The 23,055-nt window shown below is 51.4% G+C and overlaps 9 protein-coding genes across 9 annotated transcripts; 6 read left to right on the top strand and 3 right to left on the bottom strand.

Annotated features, from left to right (window-relative positions):
* Positions 1-503: 503 nt before the first annotated feature.
* Positions 504-2,226, top strand: N7498_003776 (uncharacterized protein; the record flags this gene model as incomplete). Its single annotated transcript, XM_058450838.1, has 5 exons — positions 504-580; positions 640-1,078; positions 1,128-1,422; positions 1,464-1,774; positions 1,831-2,226. The coding sequence occupies 5 exons, from the start codon at positions 504-506 to the stop codon at positions 2,224-2,226; spliced, it is 1,518 nt and encodes a 505-aa protein (XP_058310300.1).
* Positions 2,227-2,492: 266 nt separating this feature from the next.
* On the bottom strand, positions 2,493-3,520 carry N7498_003775 (DNA-directed RNA polymerase I subunit RPA34; the record flags this gene model as incomplete). Its single annotated transcript, XM_058450837.1, has 2 exons — positions 2,493-3,213; positions 3,279-3,520. The coding sequence occupies 2 exons, from the start codon at positions 3,518-3,520 to the stop codon at positions 2,493-2,495; spliced, it is 963 nt and encodes a 320-aa protein (XP_058310299.1).
* Positions 3,521-3,758: 238 nt separating this feature from the next.
* On the top strand, positions 3,759-6,382 carry grc3 (uncharacterized protein; the record flags this gene model as incomplete). The annotated part of the gene is made up of 4 exons (XM_058450836.1): positions 3,759-3,792; positions 3,850-4,373; positions 4,424-4,735; positions 4,796-6,382. 4 exons carry the CDS (start codon positions 3,759-3,761, stop codon positions 6,380-6,382), a joined length of 2,457 nt encoding a protein of 818 aa, XP_058310298.1.
* Positions 6,383-6,571: 189 nt separating this feature from the next.
* N7498_003773 (CorA family magnesium transporter) lies at positions 6,572-7,582 on the bottom strand (the record flags this gene model as incomplete). The annotated part of the gene is made up of 1 exon (XM_058450835.1): positions 6,572-7,582. One exon carries the CDS (start codon positions 7,580-7,582, stop codon positions 6,572-6,574), a length of 1,011 nt encoding a protein of 336 aa, XP_058310297.1.
* Positions 7,583-8,488: 906 nt separating this feature from the next.
* N7498_003772 (sulfatase family protein) lies at positions 8,489-10,024 on the bottom strand (the record flags this gene model as incomplete). The annotated part of the gene is made up of 2 exons (XM_058450834.1): positions 8,489-9,697; positions 9,728-10,024. The coding sequence occupies 2 exons, from the start codon at positions 10,022-10,024 to the stop codon at positions 8,489-8,491; spliced, it is 1,506 nt and encodes a 501-aa protein (XP_058310296.1).
* A 939-nt stretch (positions 10,025-10,963) lies between these two features.
* Positions 10,964-12,182, top strand: N7498_003771 (TauD/TfdA dioxygenase family protein; the record flags this gene model as incomplete). The annotated part of the gene is made up of 3 exons (XM_058450833.1): positions 10,964-11,195; positions 11,252-11,968; positions 12,025-12,182. The coding sequence occupies 3 exons, from the start codon at positions 10,964-10,966 to the stop codon at positions 12,180-12,182; spliced, it is 1,107 nt and encodes a 368-aa protein (XP_058310295.1).
* A 2,349-nt stretch (positions 12,183-14,531) lies between these two features.
* On the top strand, positions 14,532-16,599 carry N7498_003770 (uncharacterized protein; the record flags this gene model as incomplete). Its single annotated transcript, XM_058450832.1, has 3 exons — positions 14,532-14,818; positions 14,882-15,049; positions 15,108-16,599. The coding sequence occupies 3 exons, from the start codon at positions 14,532-14,534 to the stop codon at positions 16,597-16,599; spliced, it is 1,947 nt and encodes a 648-aa protein (XP_058310294.1).
* Positions 16,600-19,725: 3,126 nt separating this feature from the next.
* Positions 19,726-20,535, top strand: N7498_003769 (MSF1 domain protein; the record flags this gene model as incomplete). Its single annotated transcript, XM_058450831.1, has 1 exon — positions 19,726-20,535. The coding sequence occupies one exon, from the start codon at positions 19,726-19,728 to the stop codon at positions 20,533-20,535; it is 810 nt and encodes a 269-aa protein (XP_058310293.1).
* A 673-nt stretch (positions 20,536-21,208) lies between these two features.
* N7498_003768 (uncharacterized protein) lies at positions 21,209-21,925 on the top strand (the record flags this gene model as incomplete). The annotated part of the gene is made up of 1 exon (XM_058450830.1): positions 21,209-21,925. One exon carries the CDS (start codon positions 21,209-21,211, stop codon positions 21,923-21,925), a length of 717 nt encoding a protein of 238 aa, XP_058310292.1.
* Between the last annotated feature and the right edge of the window lie 1,130 nt (positions 21,926-23,055).

The following is a 23,055-nucleotide window of genomic DNA, read 5'->3' as shown; positions in this document are numbered from 1 at the left end:
GATCATGTTTTTATCACACATGAAATGGCATGGCGAATGTTTGTTTACATGATCACCCACCGGTTGATGGACTTAGTTCTCAAACCAGGAACATATCAGGTGACATTGCACAGTTTACCCCCTGCATCCCCGGACCAGAAAGTATTGAAGACTTGGGGAGCTGGACGGGTCGATTTGGGGCCACGGACGCGTGTGCTTGAACCTTTCGCATCCCAGTCATCAGCGTGGCTTTGCAAAATCCCCGTGGGCTCGAGTGGTTGAACTACGGCCCATACCGCACCTGTATAACGCCATGTCCCCATCGTATTGCGCAAAGGCGTCCTCCCGTGTGAACGAGCCCTCTGTAGGCCATCGTAGGCGAAAAATTAAAAGCACGCAAAACAGCCCCTGTCCCTACTCATCTTAGCGTCCACCCCTGCGTCAAGCTTCTATAAGTTTCTTGGCTTGGGCTGTCTTGGCCGCTGCAGATCTCGTACAGCAATACGAACCTCGTTCCGTTCGCCATGGCGTTCTTTATGATTCCTGAGCTGAACACTCGCACCGGGACTTTGCGAGCCTATCATTTGGCTGCCATCGTCTTGTAAGCTTCCTTGCATTGTTTGGGGTCTTGCCTTTTCATTATCTAAACCCTTTCCAAAGTATCTCATCCTTCCTCTCTGCCTACGACTCCGGAATCGCAGGTGGCATCTTGACCTACAAGTCCTTCGAAAAAGACTTCCGATACCCTGCATCTACAGAGTCGAGAGTTTCGTCCCTGACTGTTGGTTTGGAGCAGCTGGGCTCGTTCATCGCCGCTACCTGTGTCTACCCGATCACAAATCGCTACGGCCGCAAGGTCTGCATCATTGGTTCCACTGCCCTTTTCGTCATTGGTGTCATCATTCAGGTCATAAACACTCGCTCACTTGCGGCTTGGTATGTCGGCCGTATTGTTGCAGGCCTGGGTATGGGCGGCCAAAGTGTCGTGATTCCCATGTACTCAGCAGAGATGACTCCCAAGGAAATTCGAGGCCGATGCGGTTCTTTTTACCAATGGCTGTATGCCTGGGGTGTCTTCCTGGCCTACTGGGTTAACTATGTGAGTATTCAGTATCCTGGTAAAAGGATTGCTACTCATGTTGAAGTAGGGCGTGTCCAAAAACAAATCCATTGTTGGCACTTCGCGCGAGTGGCAGATCCCCGTAGGTTTGCAATTGATATCTGGGGGCACCCTGTTCATTGGCGCCTTTACCCTCCCCGAGTCAATTCGCTGGCTACTGACCCAGAACCGCACTGAAGATGCCTGGAAATCCATCGTTTGGATCCGAGGTGGCGAGACTCCCAAGACCCGCGACGAGTTCACCGAGACGCAGTTAGGGCTGCAGGCCGAGCGCGCAGAACGTGAAGGCTTTTCCATCCGCGAGCTCCTCGAGCCCGCCAATCGTCTTCGTTTCTTAGTTGGACCCGTGCTCTTTATTTTCCAGAATGCGACGGGAAGCAGTGCTCTGGCTGTTTTGCACCGCAATACTTTAAACTCATCGCTGGTAGCGGTACAAACCGCAACATGCTGCTCTCGGGTCTCTTCGGTGCCGTCAAGGTCATTGCATGTACCTTCTTCATCTGGGTCCTCGCAGAAAGGCTTAGCCGTCGCATGACCTTGGTCGGCGGCGCCGCTCTCATGGCCATCTGTATGCTGATTACCGCACTGATTGTAGATTACATCCCAACGCAGTCCGCCACCGACGTTACAGCTGCTGGACGTGCGACGGTTGCGATGATTTATCTTGATATCATGGTCAGTCTCGAGTATTCTACCCAGTTCAACATGATCACTGATTAACTTGCTTCTAGATCTACAACTGTTCTTGGGGTCCAATGCCGTGGGCTTATGTTCCAGAGATCTTCCCCACGCGGATCCGTGCTCTTGGATTGGCAGTCAGCATGCTGGCCCATTGGGCATCGTCATTCTGCTTCTCATTCGCAAGTCCTTATATGATCACCAACGTGGGTGCCAACACTTTCCTCATTTTCATGGGCTTCGATGTCGTGGCTGCTATCTTCTGCTGGTTCTTCGTCAAGGAGACTCGCGGAAAGAACTTGGAGGTCGCCGCGGGTACCGAGTGGGAGGCTGCTGAGCGCAGCTCCCTCGATGATGATGAAAAGGGTGGTGTGCTGAGCGCGGATGGCAAGAAGGTGGAGCTCGTCAGCGTGCACGAGAACTTCCATGCTACCATTCACCATCGTTAGTTCGTGATATCTGCAGGCTCGAGCTAGATTTCTGGTAATTCGACGCTGCATGGTTAATTACTCTTTGGGAGTTATTGACACCCACCTGAGATACTCGAGCCTGGGTTGCTAAATAAATTTTAATGATTGCTACTTGTAACCGTTCAACGCATCGTAGTGTTATGCCATAGCTGGACCGGATGGAAATGGTAAAATTGTACAATGGAAAGTCCTGCATATCATAACAACAAAGATATCTTTTCGCGAAACAAAACCCAAACACCAGCTTATGCCTTCTCAGACTTTTTGCGCTTGTGGTCCTTGTGGGACTTTTTTGACTTCTTATGGCTAGACTCGTCGGCGTCGTTTTCTTGTGAGTGCTTCTTCGACTTCTTTTGTGGCACACTCGCTGCTTGTATACCGTCGCCTTCAGTGTGGTGGTGCTTCCTCTTGCGTTCCTTGCGCTCTCCAGCAGGGGCCTTGAACGAGGGCTCTGCATCTGACTCCGAATCGGATCCAAGGGTCTCGGGAGCCGCGGGCAGACTTCCAACTGGGCGGAAGCGCATCTTCAGGTTCTTGGGTTGGGGCCTCGGGGGCTTAACGGTGTCGCGCAGTGCCTCCACGGCGGCTTTGTCGGCTTCCGGTACCCCAATCATCTCCTGAATCTGATAGCTCGGGATGTGGTCGGACTTGTTGCGATATGTCTGAGTGCTCTCGTCAAAAATGAGCAGGATTTTTCCCTCCGAGTCATCTTCATTGAAAGATTCCACTGGGATCCCGTAGTTCTTGCCCTCGTACCCGAGGATCGGCTGGCCCTTCATGATCTTGGACATGGAGATCTCCTTAATCTTCGATAGTGGAAGGAACGAGGGAGCTGCGATGTGAATGACTTGTTTGCCGCGCAAGTCGGAGAGGAGAGAGGAGGTGTTCGAGGAGGGCGGGGATTTCTTGTTTGCGGACTGGAAGCCCCGAGGGGGCTTGTACGGTTGAGGGCCGGGGACATTAACCCTAAAGGATACATTTAGTTTCATTCACCATATCGCAAGAAACCAGTAGTTGAAAGGAAGTCTCACTTCTTGGGAGGAGCTAGTTCCTCTGTCGCATCCTCAGTGGTATCCATTTCGCTGTCGGAGCCACTCTCCGACTCTGAGCCTGAAGAGCTGTCCGATCCGGAGGAGCTGTCATCGCTGGAGTTGTCGTCCTTCGGTGCCTTCTCGGCCGCCTTCACACTCTGCTTCTGGTGGTTGCCAGGTTCCGGCGAGGTCGACGACCGGCTCGAACTGCTGTCGCTATCGGACGAGGATGAGGCTGCCATGACGGCTGTGTGTAAGACTGGCCGAGCAGAAAACGGCGATCTTTTAATACAGAAAAACCACGAGGACAAATGAATCCGCAGAATCGCAAAGCGCCGGTTCTCGACGTTGAAGGGAATGTTCGAGGTTGGCCGATCTTTTTTTTGCTCCGCGGGAGCACGGACCACCCGCCAACTTTTTTTGCTTATCGGCCTCAGCAACGCGCATTGAATTCAAGATCTCCTTAAAAGTCACGACACAATGAAACGAAAGGCCGAGAAACAACAGGCTGCTGGTACTGTCCCAATTGCTGAATTTTGAACCACAGAACGCATTCTAATGCCCTCCGCAGTCCCCGTGAGTGCCTTTGCGGCGCGCAAAGCTCGGCAGCAACAAGCACAAATTGCGACGACACCGAAGAATGAGCCGGCCGCTCAGCCGGCTGTCGAGCCTCCTTCTAAGCGACTTCGACGATCCCTAGAGGCCGACGAGTCCACCGAAATGAATATCCCAGAAACTCGAGGTCCGCGAACACGGTCGTCCACGAAGCAAGATGCGTTATTGCCTACGGAGAAAGTGAAAAGCCGGAAAGGAAAGGCTACAGGGAAGGAGCAAGAAGAGTCTCAGGCTCAGGTCCAAGAAACGCGGGATGATTCTGAAGAAGAAGAAGAATCCGAAGACAATGCAGCCGAGGGAGTGGATGAAATGACCGAAGATGAAATCGCGTCCGTTGCTGGTGACGCAGACGGCTATGAGTCCCCGGCGGAGACGCCTGCAGAGCTTCAAAATTTCCCTTTATCGAAATCTCGGATCAACAAGAAGGACATAGTCTATGCGGATGCTGATACTCTCTGTGTCCGCATCAAAGAAAAGATGGTATGGGCGAATGTGCTTGGACAGTACTGAATAGTGCTAACCCCTAACAGAATCTGGTGCTGTTGGGCCAATACGATCTTTGGGTCAAGCGGGGAGTCGTCAGTGTTATGGGCGCCAAGTTGCACCCTTCATCGCGAGTGTATAGAGTGTACGCTCCCTCGACACATTCCTTGCCCGTCATCAAGTGCGTGGCTGGGGTAAATGGGGAAGCTGAGGTGGAAATCAAGTCTTGTAATAGCGGTCTCTCTCGTCTTCGGGACGTTTCCCCTCTGTATCAAAGAATTTGGAACGGTCAAAATACCGCTGCGGACAAAGTCACATTGAAGGGGGCTTCCAAAGATTCGCGGCGAACCTTCTCGGTGGTAAGTGACCTCGATTACACTTTAAGCCCTTGAAGACCAGAGGTACTAATATCTTTGCAGCTTTACACATCCGCAGATGACTCTTTGAAAAGACATTTGCGTCCTCTCCATCTCGACAAAAAATGGAGCGCATCGATGAAAGCGCTTTCTTCGCGGCAAGGCAAACTCCGAGTTCTGGTCTGCGGTCCCAAAGCATCTGGAAAGTCTACTTTCAGTCGCTACTTGTTGAATCATTTGCTCAGCTCGGACCCTGGCTTTGAAGATGGATACATCAATACCGATGGTGTTGCTTTCCTGGATCTCGACCCAGGACAACCTGAATTCACGCCCATGGGCCAGGTCTCTCTCGCCTATCTGCGGGCCCCTTTCTTTGGGCCGCCGTTCACTCACCCATCAGTGGATAAACCGCGTGATGGACACATAGTACGAGCTCATCACATCGGGTCAACGTCGCCAAAGGAAGATCCCGATCACTATGCGCTGGCTACGATGGATTTACTGAGCCAGTACCGCTCGCTGTTGGCACGGTACCCCCAATGCCCGTTGGTTGTCAACTACCCTGGATGGATCTTTGGGCAGGGTCTGGAGGTCGCTACCTGGTTGATCCAGTGCTTGGGACTATCAGATGTGGTGTACATGAGCGAGAAGGGACCTTCGGAGGTTGTGGACCCCTTGAGCTCTGCTGCCAAGCAAGCTCATGTCCCTATGACAATTCTGCCATCTCAACCTACGGATTTCGTCAGCCGATCCAGCGCTCAGTTGCGTTCCATGCAAATACAGTCCTACTTCCACCTGTCTCACCCCCTCGACCTCGGCAATCCTCTTTGGCAAGGGGAACCACTTTCTCGCACGAGGCCGCTCGCTGTGGACTATTCCGGCTCGAAACAAGGTATTCTGGGCATAATGGTTATGGGGTCCCAAATCAGCCCCGACTTGTTGCGCGAAGTACTTGAGGGGGCCATTGTAGGTGTGACAGCGGTGGAATCCCCGAACGCCATTATGGGTGCATCTTCTGCTCAAGGGCCCTCAGATGAAGGCGAGGGAAACGATTTTGATGCAGAGGATGTCGATATGGATACCGATGGTCAAGCCACAAACGGTACTTCTGCTTCGCTCACAGACAACGGTGTCGTCAGGACGAAAGAGGGCCTTCCTTACCTCTTCGTTGGTTCTGGGAGCTGCACTCCCCTGGATCCAAAGGCATCTAATTGTCTTGGCCTGGCTTTAATTCGCTCGGTCAATGTAGCTTCGCAGAAGCTTGAGCTGTTCACGCCAATCCCGTCTACCCGTCTGCAGGATGCTATCGAACAAGGTCACCAGCTTGTGCTTGTTCGTGGCCAGCTAGATCACCCCAATTGGGCTATTAGCGAAGAATATCACGCCGCGAGGGCAGCAGAGCGACACTATCAGGAGTCGATTGCTGAGGTGAAGCAACGCGGCGACTCGAAGAAGATCGATCAAACTAAGCACAACCAAACGCTTGCCATGCTTCGCGAGAGGATCCGCCGTGCAAGCAATGTCCCTTACATGACGGTTGTGGAGGACAACAGCCGACGACAGCGCGAAGCTGCTGCACGACGTGAAAAGTCGTTGTGGAAGCTGAGAAAGAAGGCCTATCCTGCCAGTGAAAGCGAGACTGACTGGTAGAGCTGTGTATCATACAAAACTTTAAACAATGTACATTCGAGCTTATCAAGATCGGCATAACCACTCCACGTACTTCTGCTCCCGAGGCCCAATATTTATGCATTTCGTATGTGGGCAGATGAATAAAGACCCATGCAGACCAATGCTGTTAACAAATGAGGACGCCGAAGAAAGCTGAATGTTAGTATTTTATATCTGGACTCTTTGGATCTGCCGCAACTGCCGTAGTCCATAGCGCCAAATAATCGCGGTGCCAACCAAACAAAGCGAGGTCAGAACACCGAATGCCCACGCACTCTCTTCCAAGTAATTTATCACGTTCATGCCGTAGAATCCCGCCACAAGTGTCGCTGACCCCAGGCCAACCATGACAATCTCAATCTTCGTTTCCAAGACCATGATCTGGTTGCGTCGCACATTCAGGATCGATTGAATGTTTTCTTCTTTGCGCTGAATCTTGCCTAGCAGGCTTTTTGCTTTCTGGACAACGGCATCGCTTGTCTTGAAGTACGCCTCTAGTAAGTATTCAACATCTTGATGATCATCAGACGTATGTGGGTTTCCTGCTCGTTTATCGCTGAGGTACATCGCTGCCATGTCGTCATCGTCGTTCAGCACCTCTTGTACCGCATTACGAACAAGGCGAGCGCGCTGTTCAATGCCCGAGAGGACCTGGACAAGATCGAGGAGCGTCCGAAGTTCAACGTGTATAAGGCTTTCCTCGTCGCCGTGCATTTGCAAATCCAACAGACGCAGAGCTTCGGAGATTTGCTCGTTTGCTAGCAAGTACTCTGCTTCAATTGTGGAGGTTGTCGACGAAAGCGCGGCTTCTAGAACACGTAGTTCGAACGGCAGGATCGCTGATATGCCCGATCCATGGTTCCCACGCAACTTCCCTTCGATATCATGGTTGAAAACTCGCCACTGATTGGCTTCTTCAAGATCGACTGATCCCTCGACATGAAACATCAGCACCTGATCAGCCTGCACCAGTAGTCGCAGGCTGAACATGTGGATTAAAATTGTATTCTGTCGGATCAGAATATGTGGGAATCCAATGGATGGTAAATCAATGGAGCGCAGATCTCGCGTACTTAGGCAATACTTGCTTGCAATTTCGTGTTTTGTCAATTTCTGGAAAGAGACACCACCGCTGTTGGCATCGTATAGAGAATGCTGTATCTCGGCGTTCCCGTTCATTGGGATTCGCGAGAGGCCAAGAGATAGTTCGTAAATCTGCTGTGATTGACTTGCATCTTTGCATTCTGGTGTGTGGAATGCTCGAACTGCGGCGACATGCCTATCCCGTAGATGTCTGGCTATGTTCGGTGAAGTTGATCGCGACAGTGCCACCGAACTCCGAGGAAAGCGGGCTTGGATTGTAGTCCTTTTTGGGATAAATTGGCGGACTTCAAACACCCTAGCCAAGGGTCCGATCTGGCGTGGATTTAAATGAGAGAAAATCATCGCGATATATCGCGTGACTCTATCCCTTTGTGTACCTACATCCTTGTTCCCTCGAGAGGACGCACGTTCTGTGGCTTGATGAACACGTGATTTGTTCACTGTTATTAATAGCTACACCCTACCTCGGCCGGAACAATTTATGAATCAAAAAAAAATACAAAAAGAATCTCTCCCTCGGGGAATCGAACCCCGGTCTCCCGCGCTTATCGGTGTTAATGACAAGCGGAAATCATGACCACTAGACCAAGGAAGAAGTGACAGCCGAGTTACTGCTCGACCACTTGGGTGGTTGATGGATAATCCGGGTAAGAAACTGAACTATGAACCCCTAGGCTTCGTGATTCAAGAGGAAATCTTGTGGCGGCGTTCAGTGGGTCCGCTGACTCTGGAATGTAATAATATGCAAAACAGTTCAGTCGACGCGAAATAATTGGCTATCCCGAAAGCAGAGATTACTTTGGGACTATAGAAAGAAGGTTGGAAAGAACGCGATCATGTCGGACCTCGGGAGATCAAGTTCCGCTCATTTTCTAGTAAATCGCTCTCCCTGTATTTTTACCAAAGTTAATTCATCACAATAATCGTGCTTTTCATTTTCATATAGAACATTCTTGAGGTAATCTAATACAAATGGTTCCGTCATATCTGGCGCGGGTGCACAGGTTCATCACCAATCTCCTCCATCTTATCCTCCAGCAGTTTGGTCATGTACTTCACGACATCACTATATTTGGGCTCAAAATAACAGTTGAAGAGCTCCATGGGGTCCTCGTCGAGATCAAAGAGTTCCCATTTCTTCTCTTCGCCACCGGGGCGAGTTCCCTCAATTCCAAAGTCCTCGTTGTACCAGTAAATCAGCTTATAGCGCTTGTCTCGCACTGCATAATGCGCATATGCCTCGTGGATGATATCTCGGTGCATCCAGTATCGATGGTATGCTACCTGCTGCCAGTCTTGCGGGGTGCGCTGCTTCAATAGCTGACGGAAGCTCACACCCTGCATGTATGTCGGCTTCCGCACCTTGGCGAAGTCCAGCCAAGTCGGAGCAAAATCCACGTTGCAAATTATGTCATTGCAGATACTTCCGGCTGAAATCTCTCGGGGATACCGAATCAGGAATGGCATGTTGAAGCTGTTCTCGTAAACAAGACGCTTATCGAACCAGCCGTGTTCGCCGAGAAAGAAGCCTTGGTCGGAGGTGTAGATGACAATGGTGTTCTCAGCCAGTCCCCCTGCATCCAAATAGTCCAGCATGCGGCCCACGTTGTCGTCGATGCTCTGGACTGTGCGGAGGTACCGCTGCATATATCGTTGGAATTTGAACTCGGCCAGTTCCTGGCGGGACTTGAATGTGAAGACCGTTCCATCTTCCTTATCGATCAACTTCAGTTTGGTCACGTCCTCCGGGTCGGGAATCTTCCGGTCAAACCACGACCAAGTATCCAGCATTTTGGTGCCAACGATATGAGCCGGGCCGTCGGGTTGAGCCAGTCCCAGATCCATGTATGTGAGATCCTCTGCCACACGCATCTTAGCTACCTTGGCAGCCTTTGCGCGGTTCTTGTAATTGTCGGTAAAGGTGTCTGGCACCCGAACGGGGTCTTTGTACAGATTCTTGTGCTTGGGATCGCATTCCCAGCTGCGGTGCGGTGCCTTATGGTGGCACATCATGAAGAAGGGCTTTTTCGGATCACGCGATTTGATCCAGTTAAGACTCTTATCAGTGATAATGTCGGTTGCGTATCCGCTCTCTCGCGTTGTGCCGCTGGGTCCAATGAATTGAGGATCGTGATATTCACCCTGACCAGGAACGACTTCCCAGTAGTCGAATCCCGTAGGCTCGTGATCCTTTCCTTCGCCCAGATGTCATTTTCCAACCATCGCAGTCTGATAACCACCGACTCGGAGTTGCTTGGCCACATTAGGAAGGTGCTTGTTGATTTTCGAGTCTAGTGTCATGACTCCGTTGACATGATTGTGTGTTCCGGTCAAAATTGCTGCGCGGGAAGGAGTGCAAATGCTATTTGTTACGTAGCAATGATTGAACTTCATTCCTTCAGTAGCCAGGCGATCCAGATTGGGCGTGTTGTTGATGCCAGCTCCGTAACAAGAAATTGATTTGGCGGCATGGTCATCAGCCATGATGAAAAGGATGTTGGGGCGTGAATCGGCCATGACGGCTGCGTAATAATTACTACAATCACAGTTTCTTCCAGAATTCCTGATTGGAGAGTAAAGACCGAGAAAAGGCTCTATTCAGGGACAGGGGTCCGTTTTAAATGTTGAAAGGCGGTGCCGGCTGTGGCTTTGACTATGGCCACAGGCAAATCCGAGCTGATAAACAGCTCTTTGACCCCTCTGAGGGGTCCTCTTGGAACTCCATGATCCATAAATGTCCATGTTCATTGATTGAATGTGGTGTATGCGGGGTATCCGTGGACAAGTATAGCGGCTCCGGACCCACCCAGGTACGGCAGTCGGCGGTTGTCGGTATATAACATCGCTGGTTGGTCGATAGTAATTGTGACCACCCCGCATAGACACCAGACCAATGTTTTGTGAATAAGGAATGTTCAATACATGTTATGGGGTCGCGTGGGGTCGATCTGCCGATGTTCCGACGCACGGCTGGTCGGCACGTCCACGTAATCTGATGGCAGGTGTGATTCGGGGCTAGCATTTCGTGATCGGCTTTCATTTAAGAACTCGTGTCATGTCGACGAATCCATGCAGGCTTACGTCGGACTATGCGCCCGGTGCACAACGTAATCCCGCAGCCCCATGCGCACTAGCCAAATCAGGAGTTTCCAAGTCCAATCAATGGAGATCTAATGACCTCCAACTAATCAGAAGCTCATCTTCAAAACTGCCCGCACGAAGGCCCCGCACTTCATCGGAGATAGGATAGTTCAAGTCGCAATGGTCCACGGTACTTGCGTGACCCAGAAGCGTCATGAGTGACGGGCGAGGAATATGTTTATAAGACAGGCATGCGCAAATTAGCCTGTTCAATGTGTGTTATGATAAAAGATTATACTTTTATTTCCATTTTTCTCAAAACGAAGTCCGAGTCTCCGATCCCGTTCTCTTGTGCATCGCCAGGCTCAAATCACAATGCCTCCACTTATTTCAGATACCTCGCTTCCCTTGCGCCCTACACCCAAGGGATCCGATACTGATCAGGTACAATATCCTGTGCCATTGAAACAGAAGGGTGCCCTGGATAAGTTCTCGTTTGAAGATACAACGCCAGCCATTGGACGTGAGTTCCTCATCGTCAACATTGTCGATGACCTCTTGAATGCCCCCAATGCAGATGAGTTGGTGCGGGACCTTGCTATCACAAGTAGGAATATCTCATCTTTCATTTTATTACTCTGACTCTAATCATAATTTCTCTAGTTGCTGAAAGGGGTGTCGTCTTCTTCCGTGCCCAGGATAACCTTACCGACGAGCTGCAGAAGAAGTTGGTGCTACGCTTAGGGCAGTTGACAGGCAAGCCGGCCGACTCAACTCTGCACATCCACCCGGTGCTCAACAACACGAGTGAATTTGGCGTCAACGACGCCCAGGTCAGCACCATCAGCTCAGTTGCCCGCAAGAAAATGTTCCGCCATGAAAATCAGCCCAACAAGCGTCGCTATGATTCCGCCGAGTGGCACTCCGATATTCAATTCGAACCCGCCCCGGCCGACTACACTTCTCTCCGTTTGACCCAGCTGCCCAAGACCGGAGGTGACACTCTCTGGGCGTCGGGATACGAGCTCTATGAACGGTTCTCGCCAGCATATCAAAAGTTCTTTGAGGGTCTGACGGCAACATATACTGGTTCGGGTTTTCTCAAGGCCGCTGAGATGGATCCAGTTAATGTCAAGGTCTACACCGAGCCAAGAGGTAGCCCTCTGAACATCGGCGCGGAATTATCCACGGTTCACCCCATAGTGCGAACAAACCCGGTTACCGGTTGGAAAAGCATCTTCGCCGTTGGACCATTCCCCAAATATATCAACGAGCTCAGCCAAAGGGAGTCGGACGAGCTACTGAAGAAATTCTACAACACCATCATTGAGAACCATGACCTCCAGGTGAGGTTGAAGTGGAGAAACCCCAATGACATCGGTAAGTTTCACAGATGACTTTTTCCCGGCATGGCATTTCTGATAAACTTTCTTCAGCTATTTGGGATAACAGGTGCGCGTTCCACAGTGCCACGTTTGACTACGAAGGCCTTGGGGACCGATTCGGCCACCGGGCGGTTGGTATTGGCGAGAAGCCGTTCTTGGATCCAAACAGCACATCCAAGTCCGAGGCACTGGCCACTGGAGAACTTTAAATTGATATTAATTTGAGATCTGAGATGCTGTAGTGTTTTTTGAGGGCCAATTCGTTTTTTTATCGCTTTTGTAGACTGTACATACCCAAGGCATAAATGACTCGCTATTACTCATGTAAGAGCAGGACTTGATATATTTTGCTTATTCAAAGGCTGTGGAAACCTTGGAAGCAACAGCACGTAGTACTGCACTAAGCTACGCGTTCATCTTGTTGTGCAGAGATCCCGCGTTTGTTAATGATCCTAGGATTCCGCTGGGTTGATCTAATCGCAGGCCTTTTTCAAAATTGGAATTGTACATATCGTATGATCTATTCTATATCAAGGAGGCGTAAGGAGGCGTAAGGAGGCGGTAAAATTCAACCTTGGACTGATCATGTAAGAACCTCTTGTGACAGACGTAGAAAGAGGTCACACAGCCGGCGTAAAGACTAGATAAGAGACGTTCAGGGAGATCTCCGCACTCGGCAGCCGGCGGAGTGGGCTGTACTCCACCCGGCGTGCACGTTTCGGCGAGCAATCCATTCGCCCGAAAACGCTCAGCTATGTAGAATGAAAAGTGAAAATTCTATTTGGTTGTCGTAAGCGAGTGCATTAGACTTTATCCGGTAAATTTCTAGAAAGGATGCAGAAGAGGCATGGCCACGTGCTCTTTGTCCGTGGTTCGCAAGCTCCATCACTACAAGACCGATATGGCTTGACGTCTGCAAGGCAGATTTCCATGGACACGTGCTCCCGCACTTGGTTCGGAAGCCCCACGAGATTGGAAGATAAAAATGGGTCGATATCAACAAGAGGCTGGAGCGGAGATCGACCAGTCGGGAGTACCATCCGGTAGCACGTTGCCACCGGATCTAGACAAATCTGTCGGCCCTACCACTGCAGCAGCACGTGGCTGGTTCGCGATCTCGCGAGCAATAGCAGCCGCCACCACCACCTAGCGTTTCCCGTTGGGCTAGTGTCCCTGGGTCTTGTGGGTCGCTGTCACTGTGGGTAGGTGGCTCCCCGAACCGGATGGATGGGTGCCGGACGCCCGGCCTATACCTATCCTAGGCAACTCCAATCAGACCGCAGTCGAACGTTATTCACGATCATCTACGGCCGTGCCGTGGCGGGAAGGTGCAGTTCAGATCAACGGCGATGATCTCATGCAAGAGATTGGTCGATTCAAATGGCTCGACGGGGGTGTGATACAGAACGGCGAGCAGCCAAACAACCTTGGAACCACGGAGAAATTGAAGTTGGATCGGGTCGTGGATCTAGAGGTCTCGGAGCCTTGGATAGATTCCAGTGCAGTCCGTTAGTTCATGAAAATCCAAAGCCCGGGCGTCGCCTAGCGACACGAGACGTGAATCGCGTACTGCGGGCTGCGGTACGGAATAGACGTGGGACGATGAGGGCGTGGGTGAATTGGACATTGCCATTGGCGGTTTAATTAAAGTTGGCTCCACCAGCCAGTCGAGCACGGGGTGCAACGGAGCCCGGTGATTGGCGAATGCGGGAGTACATCATGGCCCGTGCATTTCGAGATTAATTCCACCTTCCCCGTGTTGTTCGGCGCTGGTTACTTTCCACACGATGTCAAGACTTGTGGCGAGGGAATGGAGAAGCATCGCCAAGTTGTCAAGCATCGCCAAGGCACTCTTGGTACTCTTTATTTACGTGGGACGTGGTGGAAAGGTTGGATTCGAGCTCGATCTCGTTGTAAACATAGGGGCTTGTTGAAGGACGATTAAAAGCTTCACGTATCATTCTCAAATGAAGCTACTGTCGGGCAACGAACTCAGTGCGCACAAGGCCATTTGGGGGCGACCCAATCAAAGTGCCAGCGCAGCCCGTTGCCCCCCGGTGACATCGTTCTAGAAAGTCCATTGCATGCGCGATAGCACGTCCCACTTGATCCAGGCACCGCCGGCCTAGTGCGGTGCTACCACTCGGCTCGAGTCTCCATGCGCGCCATTCGCCCTCTCCGTCGTCCTCGCTCGATCAGTGCACCCGAGATGACCCCATGGCTAGCGCCATGAATGAGAAATCCTCGTCTCCACCCCCGTGTCAAACCGTGCTCGCATTCATGCCTGCGATAGGGCCACCGCGGCTTGACGGGCGTCGGTTACTTTGGTTCGCAGTGGGTTTAGTGCTGATTCGGTCCGTCGCATGGCTGTCGCGCGTGCTTCCCTCTCATGCGCCCTACTGCGTGCTGGGGAATAAATATGCATTGCCCATCCGCTTCTGGATGGTTTTCGTTTTGCTCTGTAACTCCCTTCCCAAACCAGTCCAAGTCAGATTCCCTGACTCCGGCTCCCTCAAGTGGTCGAAGCTTTATCAATTCTTCCACACTTGAACGTCGCCATGGAGGTTCCTAAGCAGGCTATCAACTCCGTCGATGAGATGGAGATCCACGAGAAGCTCGCTTTCGACGAGGTCATCCGTCCCGTTGATTCTTACACCGAGAACGGTACCTACTGGGCCGATCTCCCCGTCGGCCAGCGTATCAGCTTCGTCGTGGCCCAGGATGGCGCGGAAGCTCGTCGCGAGTTTGCCTGGCTGTGGGACATGTTCAAGGCTGATCCCTTGTCCCCTATCGGTCACTACTTCCGCAACTCCGTCCTGCCCGGTGCCGGTCTTGGTCTCGAAGGGTAAGTCAATTTCGTGAACGTTGAATGCTGAAATGGAATCGATTTAACCCTCGGCTTCTCTAGTTATGTCCTATTCTCCATCGGTAACATCGGCTCGCTGTTCAAGGACTCGTTCAAGGAGTGCTGGGACAAGAAAGAAATCTGTGATGCCAACTGGATTGCCGCCGTCAACTACCTGGAGGTTGCCGGTATCATCGTCGGTCAGGTTCTCGTTGGTGTTCTGGGTGACTGGTGAGTCTGCCCTTTGGATCACTACCGCCACGGACAAATACTAAGCAAGAGTTTCTAGGATCGGTCGTCGCTGGGGTCTGATTCAGGATGCCACTATCATGTTCATCGGTCTTCTCATGCTCACTGCCTCTTGGGGTGTTACCCAGAACGGTTGGGTTATCTGCTACGCGTGGTCTCTGTTCTTCTACTCCATTGGTGTCGGTGGTGAATACCCCATGACCGCTACCATTGGTATGGAGAAGGGCTACAGCTCCGGCAAGATTAGCACGGCCAACGACCGTATGCACCGTGGTCGCACCGTCGTCGGTGCTTTCCTGATGCAGGGTTGGGGCCAGTTTGCCAACCAGGTCATCCTGATCTTGCTGCTTCTCATCTTCCACCACGGCTCTGGCGAGCCCCCGATTTCTGCCCTTGCCACCCAGTGGACTTTCCGTGTCTCTTTCGCTATCCCTGCTACTGGTACCGCTTGGCTCATCTACTACCGTGCCTACCACATGAGGGCTGCCAGTAAGCAACTGGATGCCCAGAAGAAGAAGGCCTCCGTCACTGGATACGACAAGGAGTCTCTTCGTCTGACTTTCAAGCACTTCTCCCCTCGTCTGATCGCCACCGCCGGTGGTTGGTTCGCCAACGATGTCTTCTTCTACGGTAACAAGCTCTTCCAGAGCAAGTTCATCTCCGTCATCAGCCCTGCATCCACGGATATCAACACCAAATGGCTCTGGAACTTGGCCAACATCGGTGTTGAGCTTGCCGGTTACTACTCCGCCGCTTGGTTCGTCGACAACAAGCTCTACGGCCGCAAGTGGATGCAGATCGTCGGTTTCATGATGTGCTTCATTCTCTTCGTCATTCCCGCCTTCAATCTCAAGTACTACGAGGAGCCCGCCCACATTCACTCTTTCCAGGCGATGTACTTCCTCTCCTCCTTCTTCAACCAGTTCGGTCCCAACTGCATTACCTTCCTTGTCGCCGCCGAATGCTTCCCCACCCCCATTCGTGGCACTGCTCACGGTATTGCTGCCGCCTCCGGTAAGGTCGGTGCTCTGGCCATCGCCATCATCGGCTCGTACACCAACATCCAGCAGCAGTTCTACATTGTGCCCTGGTTTGGTCTTGCCGGTACTCTGGTCACTTGGCTCTTCCTCCCCGATACCACCGGTCTCGACCTGCGCGAGCAGGAGCGTCGCTGGAAGTTCATCCGTGAGGGCCGCGAGAACGAGTACCACGGCCCTGCTGTCCACCGCAAGCATTTGTCTGTCTGGGAGCGCTGGACCGGCAAGGGCAAATACTACGATGCTGCCCTTGACTACCAGGACAAGGTCCACGAGTATCGCGCCGAGTGGGAGGCTGCCATAGCTGCCCGCGCTGATGAGAAGAACGTCTACGACATGGACGATGTTGATGAGCACATTCTTTCTGGCTCCATGCACACCTACTTCGAGCGTACCACCCCTGACTTCCGTGGTGTCGAGAAGGAGACCCACACTGAGGAGCCCATGACTCTCCCTGCCTCCGCTGCCGACCAGCAGAAGCCTCTGAGCCAGTAGGTGGATCTTGAATGTGCTTGATGTTGCATGACGCACATGTCTTGACTTATGTTGGCGAAGTCATTATAGATTGTTGTATAATTTAATACCCATGCTGTTGCGGTCAGGACGAGATTGTCATACACTACACTCTGTGAAAAAAAAAAAGTCCTGTTGATACGCTCGGTTTTCTATTCATCTCTTTTGTCTTCACTAGCCATTTTGGATCTCAATCTGGCATTACATTTGGGATAGCTTCTCCTTTCAAATATATACCCTCTGTTCCATTAACGGCTTCAAATCTCTCTGTCTACAATTTTCATAGTCCCTGTAGACTTTTAAAACGTAGCTTTATTCACATCGGGCTAGTTTCATGCACAGCGTTGACTTTACTATCTGACGTGAAATCGTCACCTGCTTGCTCAATCATACCCAGCATCCACAAAGTTAGCCTGCCGCACTAAGCTGTAAACAGCAAGATAACTGTTTCCATGGCGTCCATGATCAAGTGGGGGTGAGGGGCAACACAGCTCCCTGAAGATCGCGCCCGGTTCGTCACGCGACAGAGACACAAAATGCTGCATATCCAGAATGATTTTCTCCACGGCCGCTGAGCGTCCAAAAAACCGGCACAGTACGGTCAAAGCCACATCGGCACTTTCAATTGCACTCTCCATGTTCATGTGCAGACCTAGCTCAGGCGATGACAGGAGGAACAATGTTCGCCTCGTTGCATGATAGGCGCACACGGCAATGTAAGATGGTAGGAGTGGATGACTGGTGAGATCCAGTAGTCCCTGTAGGATCTGGTTGATGTTCTGAACATGCTCCTGGCATGGCTTTACAGCATGAGCTTTCAAGCTGGGCTCGACAGTATTCAAAACTACATTTGGTGCGGCCTCGGGGTATTTGGGAAGAAACATCCGATACAGGTCACAGTGGGCTTGTTGCCAGGATATCTAAACCTGGAGGTAACGTGGAAACCATCTGGAGTTCTTCATTTCGGTTATACTGCCAGTGGCTGCGATCTTGTATTGGAAAGCGAGTTCAACATCCGCTTGTACTCACCATAGATCGTTCTGAATGTCTTGAACCAGGCCACTTACTTGAGCCAATGGCTGTTCAGATAGCGCAAGCAGTCGCGTGAGCCGCATGATATCTTTGGCGATTTTGGAGAGTTGAATACACATCGCTAGTAAGCTATATACTTCAGTTGAGTCGGCTTCTATTAAATGCTGCTGGCCTGATATTTGGGCCGAGGGATTTCCGTCCCGGTATGCCTTTTCTGAACTCGGGAGACGTTGATAAATTATCGAGTCAGAGATTGTCTCATATTCGGGCAATCCGACAGAAAAAGAACCGTCAATGGAGCTGAGGGCCCAAAGGACGCGCCTGCGTGTTTCTTGGGCAATGAAACTGAGCTCGGGACTCTCGTAATTCAATCGTAAACCAGTAGCTGCTCGGGCAGCGAGTCCAGCGAGCATGTATGCACGAGAGAATCTACCGATCTGGATGTGACAGTGGATCACTAGAGGAAGTGATTGAAGCTGGATGATTGACGGCTTTTCTAATTGGCTCCGAATTTCCGTTTCGACCTCAGCAATGCAGAGAGAACTTGCATCGGATGGCAGATGGTCCCGTGAAAGGCTCATTTTTGATATGGCCGAAATCGAAAGTGCTAGATTTTGGTCGATTGTGCCATTTGCGTATTGCTTGCTGGTGGACTGACGGTTCGTGGAAAATCGCACGAGGAAGTGGGTAGAGATGATTGAAGAATTCGTCGATCCTCTGTAGAAGCTCCTCGCGATGGATAAGTGAATCCAGTCTGTATTGGTCAAAACTGTCATTGTCATAGAGTAGCATCAAATTGACATACCGTTGATCCTTGTCATGTTCTACTACTCCTTTCGTCTGCTGCTCGTCCTGGGTTGAGACTTGCAGCACGCCGGTCTGTTTCGTCGTTGGATACCGACATACACGACCCCGTCGGTGACAATTTGCACATTCAGGAAGCTCCCCTTAGCACCGTGCCTTCTGGTGGTGGAAATCTATACATGCCTGTGCCCCTCGACGCCGTTTGGTGCGGCCAACAATTCCATCGTGGCGTGTCCGCTGGGCCGTAGGCCCGACAGTGGTCTTCTGGAAGGAACAGTTGAAGTCTAAACGCTCACAATTTCCACATGTGTCTGAACGACGATCACAGCCGACCTTGTAGCCAGTTAGCACAAGTCAAGGCGGGGTTAGCGGATAGTATACCTTCCGGCAGCGACATTGGAAACACGGGGCGCGCTGGACACGACCCATGTAGATCAGGAGGCCCTCCCCAGGGAGGGGTTATAGTTACTCTGCAAGCGCTAGTCCTCCCATGTATAGCGTGAAAAGATCCGTCAGGGCGTGAGTTTATTGTGCAGATTGGAAATCAGCGGTCTCATAATCCGACAAAACTACGGAGACTTCGAGTTTGCAGGGTCTAGGTCTCTGGTGCCATTTTGGCCGAATCACACCATGGCCATCAAAAGAATAGCAAATTAGAGCCGTGGTAATAGACTAGATAATATCGTTCTTCTCCACAAAATAATAAGCAGATGGCATCCATGTTTTGATCATCTTCGATGGCTATTTCCCTTTCCCCGACAACTCCACCAAGACATGCCGACTAATGTGACTTGGGTGGATATCAGCCGCCACTCGGAAAGACAACACACCAGAACTTTGACCATTCCACAATCATATGATAGTGCAGCACCTTGCATAGGACCGAACTAGCCATTACTATGGTCTAATGCTGTTCTTGAACCACATTGTTACCTCTGGAGTAGTAGATCCATGATCTGTCGGGCCGACTGGTCAGATAATGTAAAGTATCTTGGTGTGTTTACAACGTAAGGGGTACGGCCATGTAGAGTTCAAAGGTAAACAACAAAACAAGAATAATACGATTTCCCCTCAGCAACAGGATACATCACCATTACTCACCATTTAACTATTCCCCGCCGTTGATAGGCGCCCGGGCATGTGATGCCCCGGAACAACAGTTGATCCGTTCCACTGGCTCGGAGCTCCGGCCGCCTTCAAAGGCAAAAAGTCCCCCAGGATCGCACGACTCCCAACATCCATCCCCCCTGATGTCTTTACCATCCATCCACCATGAAGTTCTTCGAGAATAAATTCACCTACGACTACTCCTTCCCTGCTGTCTCTCTCGCCTACTTCCTCCGCTACCCAAACCCCTACTCTCGCCATGTCCTCACTACCGACGTGATCGAACGCCGTGTCGACCCCGACACGCAGCGCCTTCACACCACCCGGCTGCACTTGAAGAAATCAAAGATCCCGTCTGGTATCCTCAAATTGCTGCCCAAGGGAATGGGTGGCTCCGATAACTCCGGCCAGAGCTATATCTTGGAGACCACCGTGGTCGACCCAAATGAGGGCTGGATGAAGACTGAATCGCGCAACATGGAGTGGACTGGTATTCTGAGCGTGGTTGAAAAGCAGCATTACCAGCGCCACCATGCTGAAGAGGAAGCCCGCGCTCTCGATGGGTTGTCCATCGATAAGAACAGCGAGCAGACTACTGTCCGGACCACCGTGACATTCAAGTCTCGACTCGGTCAGGGAAAGCTGCTTGGGCGGAAAAAGACGGATGCTACTCCAGGCCATGCCGATGCGGAAGAGGAGGCCCCCAAGAAGGGATTCTTCTCCTCACTGTCCACCGCCGGCATCCAGCGAACTATCGAGTTGATCGGAGTGAGTCGGACCCGCGATGCGGTGCTGAAGAGCAAGGAAGGAATGAACGTGGTTCTGGAGCGCCTGCGTAAGGGTGGCATCGTGGGCGTCCTGGAAGGCATGCGCAAAGACCGCGAGTTGGCGTTCGGGCCTGATGGGACCTGGAAGCGTGTGTTGTTAAATGGAAGTGGGCTCAAGGATCGGGCTATCGAGGACGACGATAACTAAGTCCCGGCTACGACATTCGCTCATTTTTGTCGTTTCCTGGGTATTGACACCTCTCCCCTGCATTTTTGTTTTCAAGCGTGGAGTTCTGGAGTTCTATGGGCATCTTTGACGGAAACTCTCCTATGACATCTCTTTTTCTGCTGTGTTGGATTCTGGTTTACTGTGCATTGGCCAATCGTGTTCTGTATCGAGGCATTTGCTTACTAGCTTGTATATTATGAAGCTGCGGTGGAAGGCTGGAACGAAGTGACGCTCAAATTACGAGCATTCTGTATCATAACCAAACTATCAATCTATCCGATCGAAATTTATTGCTCACACGAACACCTTCCAAGTTGAATGCATATCCCCAGGTTTCCATTCGAAGTATTTTGGTCACCTGATTTTGGTCTCGTGCATCTCTGCCATACTTGGAAAGAACGAGCCCTCATCTAAAAGGTGTGGGCATGGAAGCTTGGAAGTGAAGCGACGGTCTCTCTGTTTGGCAGTCTCGCGTCATGGCCGCTTTGTCTGCGACTTGTCTCACTGTTGGTATCAAGACATGACTTTCATCTCTCGCTAACCAAGCATTCGATACCGTTGGCCATATCGTCGAAACAAACAAAGCACTACTTACCACCATATACTTGTACCATCTCATCTATTGACCACACAAAATTACAGTACCAACAGCATGGAACTCGCGGTGAATGCTCTGCAGAACTCGCAAGTGCCAGAGAGCCAGGATCCCAAGAGTCTCCCCGATGAACTTGCCTTGCTTACTCGCGACGGGTTCCCGTTTTTCTTGCCAATACCGAAAGACGGTGACGATCTTGAAACAACCGCTCGGAAGGTACAAATTCTGGCCAGCGTGATATCCAGTGGTGGCAACTTGTCAGTGGGCCCCGGTCATGTATCTACACCAAAGCAAAAGCAGACTGCAGAGGAGTTTGGCAGGGAACGAATGACGAGCCCAGAGACAACTCAGTATGAGGCGTGGAAGATGGGCATCATCAAGCTACCTGAATTGGATTGGTACAACAACCAAGTACCTGTGCCTCCAGAGGCCATGCAGACATTCTCACGACGTGCCATTGCCATGGATATTATCTGGCAACGACGGGGCATGGCCCCAGAGCATGCGGCCTGGATCACCATCAACATGCCGTTCCTTTTGCCGCTTGTCAAAGCAGTCACGAAAATCCTGAGGGCTGAAGAACACTTGCAACGGACCCAACGACATGCACGACTGACCGATGGCGATATCGCTGAGATTGAAATGCTGCAGCTCGTCAACGCTGCTGCAGAAGACAACGTGACACGCGTGAGAGAGCGGCTGCGCACACTGATCGACTCCATCCACAGGTCACAGGCCGTGCTGAAGAACCGGATTAGTATGCTTGATAGTTGAAGGCCGGTCGCTTTTTCAACCGCTATAAGACATGATTGATGAGAAATGATGACTCTTTTTGTACCATGATCATCACGAAAGTATCAGCGGCTCTGAAGATTAGTTCCTTCAGAACCAAAACTTCGCCTTTTTCGTATTCTTGGCAGCCCTATAACCCATGCCTCATCTCCCAACAATTTGCATCGGCGAACACGGGATCCCGATGTCCTAATGGCGCCAAGCAGCCAAGGCGCCGAGAAGACCTCAAATTGCCGACGATACCCATTGGCCTCGGTGAAGTGCCTAATAGATCCTAATAGATCCATCTCACTTCTCCACCGAGAACCCATTTCCGAAAGACACCAATGAGAAGGGCATATGTGACACCCCCAAGACCAATCTTATGACACTGAGTGCATCTCACAAGGACTCCCTGTCGGAATGCTCCGATTCAACCTGGGGGATTCAGGCCTGGATATGACGTCAGAGGATTTACAAGCCCGTCGGATCCCTGGTGATAGGATGATCAGCGTCTCAGATCTGATACCGTAGTGGTATGGACCAGAGTGTTTTTCGGGGCTCCTGCATATGCAGCGACATCTCCGTACATACACCGCACCCACGCAAAGCCACCGGTGTCCCATGTAACCCGGACATTTCCCACAGACTCCGTGCACGAAAGAGGTAACAAAAATGGGGTTCTCCGGTGCTAGGGTCCAGTATTGCGCTAGTCCGAGGCGACAAGGGGTCCGCTCTATTATCGGGGCTCCGAAAGATGGAAACCTTCCGTCCGCCATAGCGCAAATGTTGTTCCCCCGTCCTATCATTTCAACGCAAATTATCTGCAATCAGCAACTCATGTCCAACCCACCGTATCAAGAGACCCCAGAGATAGTGATATACAAATCAGGGTTCCAACGCCACACAGGAAGGGGGGAGCCAACAAGGGTCCTTCCATGACCGAACGGGCGCGCTAGCGAGGTCGGGACCCACGCGCGCCAGACCCCAAAGTCCCTCATTGACCGAGAATGTGGACAATGGCGAGCGCTAAGTGGCCGTGCCCTGGCCAACTCTGCAACCCAGGCTGTGATTCGCGCCTGGATTTTCCCGTTTTGTTGCTCGCTATGCGGGGCCTTGGATTTAGTGCGTTA

Source organism: Penicillium cinerascens (assembly GCF_028974065.1).
Source record: "Penicillium cinerascens strain IBT 15544 chromosome Unknown contig_24_segment0_segment0, whole genome shotgun sequence".
Lineage (NCBI taxonomy): Eukaryota > Fungi > Ascomycota > Eurotiomycetes > Eurotiales > Aspergillaceae > Penicillium > Penicillium cinerascens.
Note: the sequence above shows the minus strand (reverse complement) of the source record. Positions and strands in the feature narration are given on the sequence as shown.